General features: G+C 33.6%; 1 protein-coding gene across 1 annotated transcript; it reads right to left on the bottom strand.

The window, feature by feature from the left end:
* Positions 1-482: 482 nt before the first annotated feature.
* LOC100370109 (uncharacterized) lies at positions 483-9,614 on the bottom strand. The gene is made up of 5 exons (XM_002735611.4): positions 9,443-9,614; positions 8,422-8,457; positions 3,034-3,186; positions 1,611-1,744; positions 483-1,107 (listed from the first exon to the last, which is right to left on the bottom strand). The coding sequence occupies exons 1-5, from the start codon at positions 9,516-9,518 to the stop codon at positions 853-855; spliced, it is 654 nt and encodes a 217-aa protein (XP_002735657.1). The 5' UTR covers positions 9,519-9,614; the 3' UTR covers positions 483-852.
* Positions 9,615-15,407: the final 5,793 nt, after the last annotated feature.

The raw sequence follows: 15,407 nt of genomic DNA, 5'->3' as shown, positions 1-15,407 counted from the left end.
GGTAATGAAGGTGGCTTGTAATCTCTGTCTACTTCTGAACATGCCTCAGACAAATCATAACAGACATGTTTCTCTAAATCTTCATATTTGGGATGTGTAAGTAAATACTGCTCCATGTCTTCACCATGACTGTTCACTCACATACAAATACGGCCTGGACTTCACGAAAGGACAGTTTCAGTAAAGTGCATGATACACCTCAATATATTTTCCGTATATAAACACTGAGGAAATCATTTATTTATGTGTATATTTCAGAATTTTTGAGAAATAAATCAATATAATGTTAATTGATTTATTTGTACAATCATGGAGCCACAGTTCTAAGGTAACATGAAACAACTTTTTTGTATAATTGAAGCAGCAAGTGCACATGACAGTGGAAAGTTGTTTTTGGCTAAACACTCACAACACCCCAATGTCGCATGGTGTCACCCATACATATTACAGTACCCATACTTAACCTTAACACAGAATAAAAATTAATTTGAAAAAAAAAAGGTTTATTTAACCAATGTCATCACTACGATGCAGTGGATCAAATTTTCACAGTATTTAACAATGTTGACTAATACATATGACAGGGAGCTTGTATGTATTTGGTAGTTTTTGCTGTAGAATGAATTCAGCCGGAAGATGAAACATCACAATACAACATCAAAATAGACCAATAAATTCACTTTTTCCATTTCATAATAAACATACATTTAGCAACTATAATAACAATTTATAATGAATTCAGATTTTTAAATTAGTTTATTTCTGCAACATTCAATATTCACTCTGCTCAACTTTATTTTAATTTTATACTGTTTTTTTTTTTTTTAACTATAAATAACTAAATTATTGAGATCAAAGTTCCTCTTTCTCTTGTTTTTTCTTGTCTTTCTTTTCTTTCTTTTTTCCTTTATCTTTCTTTTCTTTTTTGTCTTTTTTCTGTTTCTTATCATTTTTTTTCTTTTCCTTCTCTGCCTTCTCCTCCTGTTTTCTTTTTTCCCTGGTCTGTTCTTCATCATCTTGAACTTCTTGTCCACTCAGCCCAACTCTTCCTCGTTCATCGACTGGTAATTCCTGCCTGTCTCCATCAAAATGAGTATGGATTGTTTTCTATGACAAATGAAATAAACAAATTATTAAACTTGTAACAGGTTTCTTGTATCAAAATAAGTTGATACTGTTTTGCATAAAGATATAAATTTCATAAAATTACCATTTGTAATAAGAACCTCCTGCAATGTATAACGATATTGTAACAGCGCCCTCAGTGGCAGAAAATTACAATCTTTTGATAAATTTACAATCCATACTCATCACATCAACACTAGATAGTCAATACCAATGTATGATTGTTTTAAAACATATGAAATAAATTATGCAGGGGTGTTTGAATTCATGAGTTGGCTTTGGTGTTCAAAAAGTTGAAGGCTATATATAGACAATGAAAATTTTTAATTCACATTTTGTCGTTATATAATCTTGCGCTCAGTCAAATTTCTACAATGTAACGCTTTTACAACATTTGCAATTATTTTAATTACTCACAAACTATCACAAGATATTTATTTCTATCAGGGGTGTCAATACATACATGTAGAAGCATGAACACTTACAGGTAATGAAGGTGGTTTGTAATCTCTGTCTACTTCTGAACATGCTTCAGACAAATCATAACAGACATGTTTCTCTAAATCTTCATATTTGGGATGTGTAAGTAAATATTGCTCAATGTCTTCATCATGATTATCTGTAAGAAATATAAGACAAACATATGAGATGTCATGCACAGTGTCTGGTGTAATGTAGTCAATCAATCAATTAATAAATGAATTAATCAATCAATCAATTCACAAATGAACAAGTCATTGAAAATGACACAGTCCCCGTTAATGTTTGAAAGTTCTCTTTGTGCTTGTCATATTAAAGTGGAGGGGTTGTCGCGAGCGTGTCCTTGAAACTTGAGTTCCAAGTGGCGTATACAACAGATTGTTTATTTACATCAAAACACGTGTTCCATGTAATAGTAATATGGCCAAAAATAAAAACAGCCATTATTCGGCCATCTTTGATCTGATTATGAAACACACTGATATGTATATGATGTATGTGCCAAATTCGAATGAAAATGGTACATAAATTGTGGAAATATAGTAGTAAGGCCAAAAAGTCAGATGGCTGTCAATCGGCCATCCTTGACTAGATTTTGAAACAAATTGTCATGGACATGCATCCTAACATGTATAAAGTACATGTATGTGCCAAATTTGAATGAAAACTGACAAGATACCGCATAAAATCTTTGATCCAATTGCGAAATAAATCATCATGGACATGTATCCAAACATGAATAATCTATGTACCAAGTTTGAATGACAACTGACAAAGCATGTCCAAAATACAACATTTTACAAAAAACAAGATGGCTGCAAGTCGGCCATTTTGAATCGAATCTTTAAACCACTGCATGTGCATATGTCCCACATAAGGTACTAGGCACATGCAAAGAATGAACGGAATTGGTCCACAGGATTCTGAAATATGACTCAGGACAGACTGATGCACGGACGGACAGACACACGGACAGACAGACAGACGGACAGACTCGGAAACTCACGAACGGTCAGGGATATGTATCCTAACATGTATAATCTATGTACTAAATTTGAATGAAAACTGACAAAGCATGTCCAAAATACAACATTTTCAAAAAACAAGATTGCTGCCAGTCGGCCATTTTGAATCAAATCGCTAAACCACTGCAAGTGCATATGTCCCACATAAAGTACTAGGCGCATGCAAAGAATGAACAGAATCGGCCCACGAGATTCTGAGATATGATTCCGGACGGACGCATGGACGCACAGATGAATGGACGCACAGACGCACAGACGGACGGAGCCCGAATTATAAGTCCCCGTTTTTGGACTTCGTCCGAACAGGGACTAATTAACAAATGAATGAAGCTTGTCGCAAGAAGTGGACCCAGGATAGTAGCATGCTGATAACTTTTCAACAAAACACAAATACATATCTTACCCATTAACACCTTGCATGCCTTAACCATCTTAGGAGGGATGTATTCATACGCTTTGAAATGATCTTTATCACATACATCATCCACCGAGTTCATTACATGCATTTCATATGGATCACTGCTACGGTGAAGATTAGACAGTAACTTGTCCAATTCTGAAAGAAAAATAGTATATAAGTTATTATTATTTTCTTATCTTACTAAATTAGTAACGAATGCAGTCAAAATACAGTATGAATCATTTCACCTTGAGTTGCCAAAGAGGAAGGTGTCAATCCCAGGGAATGCTCCACAAAATCATAGCACACCATGTTTAAGACTATTAACAGCATTTTGTTTATCACTGTAATTTCAATTTAGTAATCTAGATCATTAGATCCTAAGAACCGTAATCAGCCTGATTTTTTGCGTTAATTAAGGGTCCTATACTTCACGTAAGAACGTAGGTGCATGCAGTGATATGAACACCTAAAGAAAGTGGAAGAGCTGATAAATGTATTACGTAATGATCATGCAGTCACACAATCTTCTTGTTTGAAGTGTTATTAGGCTATACAGTTCTTAAAAATATTTTCTGAATTTTTAGGTTCAAAGTTAACGAAGAAATCATAGAAAAATACAAAAAAAATTGCAAAAACTAGCACTAACTTTGTTGCAAGAAAACTTGTGGTGATAAAGTGTTAGCTGGTATATCCATGCATTGCGAGCGAAAGGAAATGCAGCACATTTAGGATTTATATAAAGCCCTCTAAGTTGTTAACAACATTGTCCTTCAACATGGACAATGTATATTTTGTTCATTCACTATGGTGTGTATTCAAATGACTATAGATGATTTCAAAATGCATTTTAATTATTGTGGAAAACACTAATTATTGGGAATGAAAAGCTGAAAGCTGAGTTATACTGGTTGTGCAGCAGGAGAGTAGACAAACACAATGGAAATGTGATTGTGAGATAAAATATTAAATTGGAATCTCAGACGCCAATGTAAACACAGAAATCACAATATATAAAATGATTTTGATAAATATGGCAAGAATATTAAGAAATTTTAAGAAAAAAATCAATAAAATATTTTAACATTTAATCTAAAGTTATAATTATTGTTATTATTATTTCAGAACAGCATTGCAATAAAATAAATAAGCATATTATTCATAACAATATTGATAAGATATTCCAATTTATACCAATAGGACAATTCCACATGTATGAATTTATATTAATTATTATCTCAAAATGTACATAGCATTATCATAGGATCAATGAGCTTATTATTCATAACAATATTGACAAGATATTCCAACTACCACTAGGACAATTCCACATGTATGAATTTATATTAATTATTATCTCAAAATGAGCATAGAATTACCATAGGATCAATAAGCATATTATTCATAACAATATTGACAAGATATTCCAACTACCACTAGGACAATTCCACATGTATGAATTTATATTATTTATTATCTCAAAATGTACATAGCATTACCATAGGATCAATAAGCATATTATTCATAAAACATTGACAAGATATTCCAACTACCAATCGGACAATTCCACATGTATGAATTTATATTATTTATTATCTCAAAATGTACATAGCATTTACCATAGGATCAATAAGCATATTATTCATAACAATATTGACAAGATATTCCAACTACCAATAGCACAATTCCACATGTATGAATTTATATTAATTACTATCTCAAAATGTACATAGAATTACCATAGGATCAATAAGCATATTATTCATAACAATATTGACAAGATGTTCCAACTACCAATAGCACAATTCCACATGTATGAATTTATATTAATTACTATCTCAAAATGTACATAGCATTACCATAGGATCAATGAGCTTATTATTCATAACAATATTGACAAGATATTCCAACTACCAATAGGACAATTCCACATGTATGAATTTATTTTAATTACTATCTCAAAATGTACATAACATTATCATAGGATGAATAAGCATATTATTCATAACAATATTGACAAGATATTCCAACTACCAATAGGACAATTCCACATGTATGAATTTATATTAATTACTATCTCAAAATGTACATAACATTATCATAGGATGAATAAGCATATTATTCATAACAATATTGACAAGATATTCCAACTACCAATAGGACAATTCCACATGTATGAATTTATATTAATTACTATCTCAAAATGTACATAGCATTACCATAGGATCAATGAGCTTATTATTCATAACAATATTGACAAGATATTCCAACTACCAATAGGACAATTCCACATGTATGAATTTATATTAATTATTATCTCAAAATGAGCATAGAATTACCATAGGATCAATAAGCATATTATTCATAACAATATTGACAAGATATTCCAACTACCAATAAGACAATTCCACATGTATGAAATTATATTAATTACTATCTCAAAATGAGCATAGCATTACCATAGGATCAATAAGAATATTATTCATAACAATATGGGCAATATATCCCAACTACAAATAGGACAATTCCACATGTATGAATTTATATTAATTATTATCACAAAATGTGCAAAACCTTACCATAGGATCAATAAGCATATTATTCATAACACTACATAGCAAATAGATTATTGAATTTCATAGTTATTTAAATTAAGTATAATTTGAATTGGTTTAGACAAACATGAAATAAAAATCATGTAGTTATTAACATTGCCTAGTCTTTGTCATTGAAACTATGGTATGAGTTGATATTTTCAGGTATCGATTCGAAAAATGCTATTTTTAATGTAATAAATTCCTGTCTAATTCCACTGCTATAGTTACAAAGTCTAGTAATATTTGGGTATTTTAAATTATATTAATTACAATTAAACAAAATAAAAAAATATATTCTTTTTTTCAAACACTAAATATATAATCAAGAACTAAAAAATAATGGTGACAATTACATCATACAAGTTATTAACCTTATTTCTATAGCCAGTTTTCCCTGAAAATATTGCTGAAAAGAAAACTTACTTTGCCCTCAAGTCGAAAAATTGGGTTGGTCAGTCAGACTTTTTTTTAAACTTAATTTAAAATTGAATAGTTGATCCAGCTTTTGCTGTCACGTACACAGCAAACGTGTTCGCCATGTTCGCTCCGCTGTACACATGTACATACACACGATGACAAACCCAGAAGTGGGAATACTGACAATGCTAAAACAACGTGCAAAAGCCATTGTTTTGTTTGTGATGTAAGCGGATGAGAGTTTTAATATAAAATGTCCTGTTTTGTAAATTCAATAAAATTTTGTGCATTTCATGTATTAAAAATTATATTTACTATAACAAACGTATTGTTCTTGATTCAAAAATGTTTTTTATTTAATTAAGAAAATACTTGGTGCGGCGATACTTTTAATATTGTGCACCAACTATCTGACGAATCGCAAATGTCAAAATGATAAGAAATGAAAAAGGCGTGTTTGCTTTTCAGACTTCATAGTATTCGGAACATGTCAGAGAAATACTGATCAATCCAAGGTTCAAAGTTGCTACTTATCCCCCCGGGGACCCTGGGGATCAAACAATGGTCCGGGATCGATAATTTTTAGAGGAAACACTTTTTTATTGCTTAAAATTTTGAGTTTTTAATATTTGGGCCTATTAAAAAATAAAAAAAAATAAAAAAATAAAAACGCGACCCGATATTTCATATTTTTCTGTCGGTGGCTAAGGGCAACAAAACAATTGTTTTTTTTGGCCATATAGTTAAATTTGGGCACATCAGCTTTTTTAGGTTTTTGGCAGAATTTGGTAACATTAAATTTAATAAACAATTTTACTAAAAAAATAATAACAAAAAACGTGCAAAACATTGATTTGGGAAAATGAATTCAGTAGAAACTCAATGCTCAATGTATAAAATGATGGAAATACAATTGGAACTTCAGTTTTAAATGTATTGAAAAAAATGAAATCAATAAATATTTCATATCACTGAATTTTTATTTCAGTACTGCAGTAGCATGTTGAACAACTACTGATCATTGCAGAGTTTAGGGATTTTGGTTTACAATAAATATTTCTACTCAGTTTAATAGGAGTCTGTTTGGAAACAAAGCGATTTAAATTAATCCTTCTCTTATCTGCTATTATATGATAAGTATATATACTATACTCATTCACTCTCTAAATGATGAGGTGTAATACTATGGTTGGTCTGAATTTTATATAGAACCGCCAGCTGTTTATTTTACATACACTAGAATATTAACAGATGACACACACATCAAACATTGTGTTTAGAAACATGTTTTCTTTTGTGTGTTAAAACTGAATATTGATGTTGAAATTTGAGAACGAAATCATTACTGACAATTGTGAATCGTTGTGCATATTCAGATGATAATAGTAATGTGTTTTTTTTCAAAATCATACAATTACTAATATTTTATGAATTACTGTATGATTACATATCATTTCATTAATGTCCATCATATCGTATTGATAGCAGGCATCACATTATATAACTATCTGCATTACATATTATCAACAGTTTAACATCTATAAAAGTACTGGTCAGTAAAAAATTATAGTTAGTTTTATTAATATGCTTTATTACTAATGAAAATTTGCATAACAAGAATCTAAGAAAAAAATTTTAATTTTCAGCGGCACATAAAATTCTACTTTTCTAAAAAAATTGTTTTTTATTTTGGGATCAAAAACCAGTATTTTATAATTTATAATAAATTTACCAAAGATAATTTGATCAAAATAAATTTGAAAAAAATATATAGGTTGTAGTTTAAAGGGTTAATTCCTCCAAATGTAATGAGTTCAAATCAATATAATTACTATGGTGGATTACATCTTAGCATGCTGTGACATGTACAGAAAAGACCAGTGTCTAATAATGATATAATTTATGAAATTGATGTTCTGGTATTATTATTCATCATTTACTACTAAAATAGTGCCGCTTGAATGGATTCCTCTGTTGGCACATGTTTTTTGGCTTCTATTTTTAATTTATCTAATGCATTCATATGAGAACATAGTCATATTCAAAAAAACGATAGTTGGTGACTGCTCTTTTCGCCAATTAGTATGACTTGTATGGGTCTCGTTATTTGGTCATTAAAGCACCGTTGAGCAACCCATATTTGAATTTTGTGCAAATAAACAATGCATTTTACATGTATTGTATACGTTGATATGAGTCCCATAATTGAACACAACACAGAACGACTTCTGTAATTTTTTAGTTGTATATAATTATAAGAACCCATAAGTTTGCAGGAAAAATGTATGTATGTATGAAAAACAATATTTTGGTAATTTCTATAATTAATCGATGAATACATTGTGAGTATAAACTGCAATAGTCTACGGTTGCCTACCTTTCATGGTAGCCACACATCCTGTACAATACATGTCTGTGAAAAAAAAAAGGACATTATGTTAAATTCATATTTATTATGGTAAAATCTAGTTTTATGACTACTGTACTTAGTACTGTACAATACTTTATTTTCACTTGTAATTAATTTTCGCTGAAGGAATGAGTAGGTGAACATAAAATCCAGCGAATATACCTTTTTTCCTATATTTTACATTCAAGTTGTCAAAAATTAGTGAAAATAAATTCCATACAAAACACCCAAATTGTCTTTTCAGCGAAAATTAATTCCAGCTGAAATAAAGTATTTTACAGTACCACATAGTGAGATACATAATGCATAACAGTGGGAAATAATTAAATTAACCGACATTTGATAAATTCAGTCTGGGGGAAATTTGGCACACTGGTACATCAATGACTATTACATAGGTTGCCTCACCACACAATATGTTCAGTTCAGCCAGATATTTACATCAAATTTATTTGTACAATGCACTATTTTTAATTCCTGTTCTTAAAATCTTAGCCTTTAAAATACTAAATTTTCAGTTGTTCAACGTTTAACCATTCAGAACTTATCACACACAAATATAGCTGTAAATTATCATACATCAAAAACTGCCCTCAAATATAGTGTTCATTCGATAAATTAAAGCATCCAGTGGCCTTGTAGTAAAATAAAAATGTTATAATAGATATAGCATTACCAGTGCCACTACCTCACACTTGATCCGGTTTATTGCCCCACCCAAGAAAATATAATACCCTCACCCACAAACCAATATGGTATGCCCCTGTTTATTTACATTACGACAATATGATGCAAGTGGACTTTAAAATGAGAAAACATGTTTTCAGCGACCAACTCCTTCCCGAGAAAAATATTAAAAGACAGAAAGCAAATAAAATAGGTACACGTCAGCGTTTAGAGCAGGGAACTTGGACATCGACGTCCCCTGCCTTGGCCTTCGTTGGGAAAAGATTACCGATAAATTGGTGTAATGGGACAGTACACTTACGTGGATCAATATCTTCCGGTAGGGCTAGGCACACTGGTAGGAGGAAAACTACGACTTCCCAGTAGTTCACCATCATGGAAGGAGAAAGTTGAATTCACAGTGCGGTAGCTTCGCTGAGCATTGATCGTCTGCAACAATAAACACTCTCCGTTCCTTTTAATCTTCCGGGTTTTCTGCGCATGGCAAGTAGGCTCTACCCACAACACATTGCAAAATGCCTATGCGGGAAAAATAATAGAACTATTATTCAGATTATTTTCTACATAGCGTAGTTAACGCTCTAATTATGTCATGTTTGTATATAAGCTACCCTTTACGGCGTTGTCACAGGTGTTGTAAATGGGGTTGACATTGTGTAGTTAGTGGCAGGTTGTCTGAATACACAGAATACCGTGGTGAAAACAAACGCGACTTTTAGAACAAAAATGCCAGAGATGTATTGTTATATAAGAAGAGATAATGTAACAACTAGTAAACGTGTCGGATCGCATTGACACGAAGTGTAACAGGTTTGTTGGAACATTTTTATAAATTAACGCTAAACTTCGCGGTTAATCTGCATACATACGATAAATGTTTTGACATGAAGGCGGTGAAATGTGTTTCGCAATACTCCGGAATAAACATATATATATATATATATATATACAACACTAATAACAGTAACACATAATATCACTAAACTTTTTTTATAATATATCAAAATCAATGAATGGTTTATTGGCAAACTATTGGTATACTACATTAATATGCTCAAGTATAACACAATAAAACTTAGTAGCATTTACAACCCGAGTTAAAAAAACATTCTATGGTGTCATTAAAACTATTCTATTCTATTCTATTCTATTCTATTCTATTCTATTCTATTCTATTCTATTCTATTCTATTCTATTCTATTCTATTCTATTCTAGCAGTCGCCTTCGTGGGTGGCGTCGAATTCAGGTATTACTGTTCTATCTTAGAGTTATGGGTATTTATCAGGAGGCAAAGTCGGGGCACGATAGAACCGTTTGATTGAACGCGACGCTATTTTTTTTTTTGCCAAGACATATAAGCGTATTCGCAGCATCTTGAATTTCCAAGGTATAATGTTCCAGCTTACCACGAAACCGTGCAGTCAGACGATGAATCGCAGTGAATATTACGTGTTTGGGACATGTGTGTTAAACTTGATGGGAATGGATGATGACACGTTACTGTGACATCATACGATCGTGGTGTGTCAGTATGGGAACAGCCTGAGAAGAAAAACGTTGATGAACCTCTCTCTTTTATTGGTTCTTATTTTTATTAGAATATTTTATGATATCGGTTTAGTGACAAATGAAATGTCGATTTAACCCTAACCCCTGGCACACTCGCACACTTACGATTGTGGCCTGTAATTTTCGATAACATTCGGCTATCAATAAAGTAGTCGTTGTGACTTGTCGTATTCCATATGCCACATGTAAAATACATTGTTAACACCACAGCCCCCCCCCCCCCGCCCAGAAGGATGTGTTCAGGCACGAAATTTGAAGGTGCACTGCATGACGTCCGTCCGTCTATAATAATGTTACAGTAGTAACATTTCAAGAAAATTTCAAGGAACAAACTAGTAAATTAATTTACTTACCTGAATACTTAATTACATTTGTGTGTAATATAATAAGTTATAATCATGTTACGCAACTACAAGAGAATGCCGATTCTGATTTGTTGCACGCATTATTTCCTGTTTTATTCTGGTTCATTTTTATTACCATTTTTTTTGAAAAGCGTGTGTTCGCTAAAGAGATTAAGTCTCAAAGAATCCACAGTTGACAAAATAGACACAAGTAGAGCTGTCGACCAACATAACTCCGAGTCACAACGCATCTATTTCGTCAATAATAACTGATAGACTAATAATAATGGAACCAGCAGAAATGAACTATCGGGTAGTTTTCTTTTCGCGAGAAAAAACTGAGAGCTATAAATGTGCACTCGTGATACATTATTACGCTATGGTCCGCACATGGCGCTGTGTTTAGATAACTCACATATCTACTTTGCAACTACCATTATAATCTACGCCCTCCTGGTATATCACTCAAACTCAGAACTTCTATCTTTATATTGATATAAAAAAATATTGAAAAGTTATCATGCCTCTTTTATTGGGAGGTTTTCTATTTACAGTGGAAGCTAAATTTCCGCAATTTTAATTTTGACGCGCCACTTTCTCGGACAGACGCTGTATAGGACCCACCAAACGAGACATTTTTTATTATCCACGATTGCATAACAAATTTATATATACATACTAGTACACAAAATAAATACTTATACAACCAAGACAATGTTGAAATAAAAAAAGGCAGACATTGAGCCGTCCCATCACGACGTCGTGTTCCATTCGACGTAATACAACACGTGTAATAAGACATATGGTAGATAATAGTTGGGAATCTTAGTAACTATTCGAGCAATGGATTTGTTCGTGTAATACAATGCTTGTTTTACATGAAATTCGAACTTCTGAAATAAATTAATGTTAATATATATCAAAGTATTTCACCTTGAATTTATCAGTTATCTAAAGCAAGACAACAATAAACTCCCACCTTGTATTGTATGTCAACTGTTATATTTACTTTAGCTCCAAGTAGTACCCATCATTTTCTCTAATAAAACACGTGTGATTGTGCAGTATGCCGTAACATTAAAATATATGTGTTACTAACAAAAATAAAGTATGAAGTTGAGATACGAAACATGTTATGATCTTATTGTTATATTTACCAGAATTTAATTATGGTTATGATATAAACTCAGTAAATGTTCTTCAGTCAACAGGTTTTAGATCAGCACAGTTCGGTGAAAGCTCTTTTCAACGTTTTGCAGTGCCATAGTTAATGTTATGAGTGGATTTCGTCGCTGCCTTACCACTGCAATGTACAAATTACGTTTCGGACGATCTTTGAAAGCGACACTAACTGTGTACGTGGCTCTGGTCATCGTTGCCGTGGTCGTCTACCACGAGACGAGTTACTCCAAAAAACATCAACGTTTCAAACCGACGGGTAAGAAAATCAAGTACTCTCCGAAAGTAATTGACCCAGACTCCGGATTTGTCGATGAGGGGAGGGTTCTGATGGGAATGATGAAAAGATTTGATGATGAGGTTCACACGACGGTGAAGAAACCAGAGTTCGGGGACGATTTTACTGTCACGGCGGAGCATAACGACATGATTGGTATTTCTGAAGTTGGACAGAAAAGCACAGTCAGCACGGTTGCCGATAACGATATTCCAGCAGGCACCGACACACTACAAAACGCACCGAAAGGGGAAGGCATTGCCATTGATGACGATATAGTTAAACATATTATGCGCAAAGCATCGATTGGAGGAAAACTTCGATTTAACAAACAGAACTCCAACTCTAAAATATACAATGACGCAATACACACGACGACGGCATCCATGAACACAGAGGGCGCAGAGTATGTGAAGGTTGCCCCGATGTTTAGCGACAATGTGATAAATTCCCACGATTACGAATTTACTCTGAACAACCCCAGTCTATGTAAGGACGGCAAAGGAGAAGATAGAGATATATTTCTCGTAATTATGGTGATATGCTCCCCGTTACAATTCAGTCATCGCCGAGCAATACGTCATAGCTGGGCAAATACGCATTTTGTGGACACATCTCAAGTTGAAACAATATTTCTAATGGGACAAAGCCTGAACGAAACGGTGGACGAGTATCTTGAGAAAGAGAGCGCCCGACACGGAGACATCATACAGGAGGATTTCGCCGATTCGGAGAAAAACAAAACCCTGGCGCTAATAATGGGAATGAAATGGATGAGTAGTTACTGTCCGCAGGCAAAGTTTGTTATGAAAGTCGATAGCAATGTATTCGTCAACGCGAATGTTGTTGTTCGCCACTTGAGGGCAGCCGCGTCATCCGATTTCGCCGAAGGAGTTGTAAGACTTTCAGAAACGCCCTCTCGCGATCGTCTATCAGAACGATATACGCCGTTTGATAAATACCCGGAACGCACATTTCCGGACTATATAGACGGCACAGCGTACTTCCTCTCGGGAGACATTGCACGGAGAGTGTATACAGTGTCTCACTACGTCCGTTATTTAAATTGGGACGACGTATTTCTTGGTATGGTACTTAAAAAGTTGGGTGTTAAACTTAGTGGAGCCCATGGTCGAAGGTTTAATGTGCTGGCACCACGCGAAGCATGGGACTTGTGTAAAATGAACACGGCGTTAACAATCAAGATATTTATGCAAAGTGGCGGACCGCAGTACTACGAGGCTATTACGACACTGGCCAAACGTATGAGAGAAATAAATGATATGGACAGCGTTGTCTGTGTCAGGGGAACCTACGTCATATCATGGGCAAGAGAAAAGGAACGATCATAAACAAAATGTCTTCTAATAATGACTGTCTTCTGAATTTCTATCTGATTTAAAAGAAATTGCAAATTTTAAATATTTTGAACAATTTCATACATATAACTCACAGCGTATGAATATAATCTTTCCTATCAGTAATAATGATGGTATGCTAAAATTAAAATTATATTTAAAATTACAGTGTATCAAATCTGTTTAAAATTTGGTCTTTCGGCCAATACATTAAACGTCGGTGGTCGTCGCATCGCGCTGTGCGACATTTGATTTTCCCACAATCCTATGCGCTCTTCTAATGCAAATAATGAGTAAGAGGTTAAACCTGCCGACGACTTATACTAATTACATTTAATCACCTAAAAAATTCTAATTAAAGCTTGGTAATTCTTTGTACTTGTGGGTCTGCATTACAGTGAACTTTGAAAGTCGCCATCTTCGTTTATACGAGACCCATATCTCGTGCATGCGTGGCGCGACGACCACTGCCTTTAATATTCACGTTCCACATTTTTTTCTCTAACGTGTACGTGTGTTGATATGGACAGTTTTAGAAAGTGAGCCGAACCCTATATATTTTGTACCAGGAAAAACTGAAAAAATTATGCATGTCGAAATAAATATTTATGTGAAACTTAGGAAACAAAATATTTTGATAATTTGTCGCCTCTATTAGTTAGGCTAAATGCCAACGCAATTTATCTCAATAAGTAACTTTCATTTTACCATAGACCTTAGAAAACAGGGACACGCAACTTCTGTCTAAGACAAAAGAAAATCCAGTTTCCTGTCCTGCAACGTGGGTTATAATACCATGTATAGATAATCCATTAATACATATTCCTATACATCTGAAACAGTTTTAGTTCTTACCTTTCTACGCTTTTTTATGTTTGATAAGTTATGCTGTGCCAATATTCACATTTGTCAGTGTATAATGATTGCACTATGCTATATCTGCTCTAAATATGATGAAAAATCCACTTGTTATAATTACACAAATGTTGACAGGTCATTGTTTACGTTTAGGCAGTTTTGTTTTCTTGTTAATTGGATAGAGGATTATAACTAAGGTTACATGAAAGGGATACCTACAGGAGCATGTCCCTGTTTTCTAAGGTATATGATTTTACCACTGAGAGCAGGGTACATGAACACAGTGTAACCACATCTAGTCAGTTGCAATCTTTTAGGTTGGACCAGAATTTAGAGACAACCATTCCTACTTCTCCAATATTAAATTCACTACTATCTATGTAGAAATCCTCACCATCCATTGTCACCTGCCTTTGTCCACCCCTGTTATCCCCTCATTGAACATCGAGTTACAATTTGGGGTGGTTTCGCAAAAGTGGGCATGGTTTCTGAAATATGGGCGTGGTCATTTTCGTAACTCGATGTCTGTAACACAAACAACTTAGCATCTCCAGCCACACATGTAGAAACAAATAAATTAAAGCGAGAGGGTCGTCACCTGTGCATGCACAGGAAGTCCCAAGCAACGTTAACACACGCTAAAAACACAAAGGCTCATGGGTAGACATTTGTTTGTAAAC

Source organism: Saccoglossus kowalevskii, chromosome 8, assembly GCF_978046115.1.
Source record: "Saccoglossus kowalevskii chromosome 8, keSacKowa6.1, whole genome shotgun sequence".
Lineage (NCBI taxonomy): Eukaryota > Metazoa > Hemichordata > Enteropneusta > Harrimaniidae > Saccoglossus > Saccoglossus kowalevskii.
This window is presented reverse-complemented; position numbering and strand designations above follow the sequence as displayed.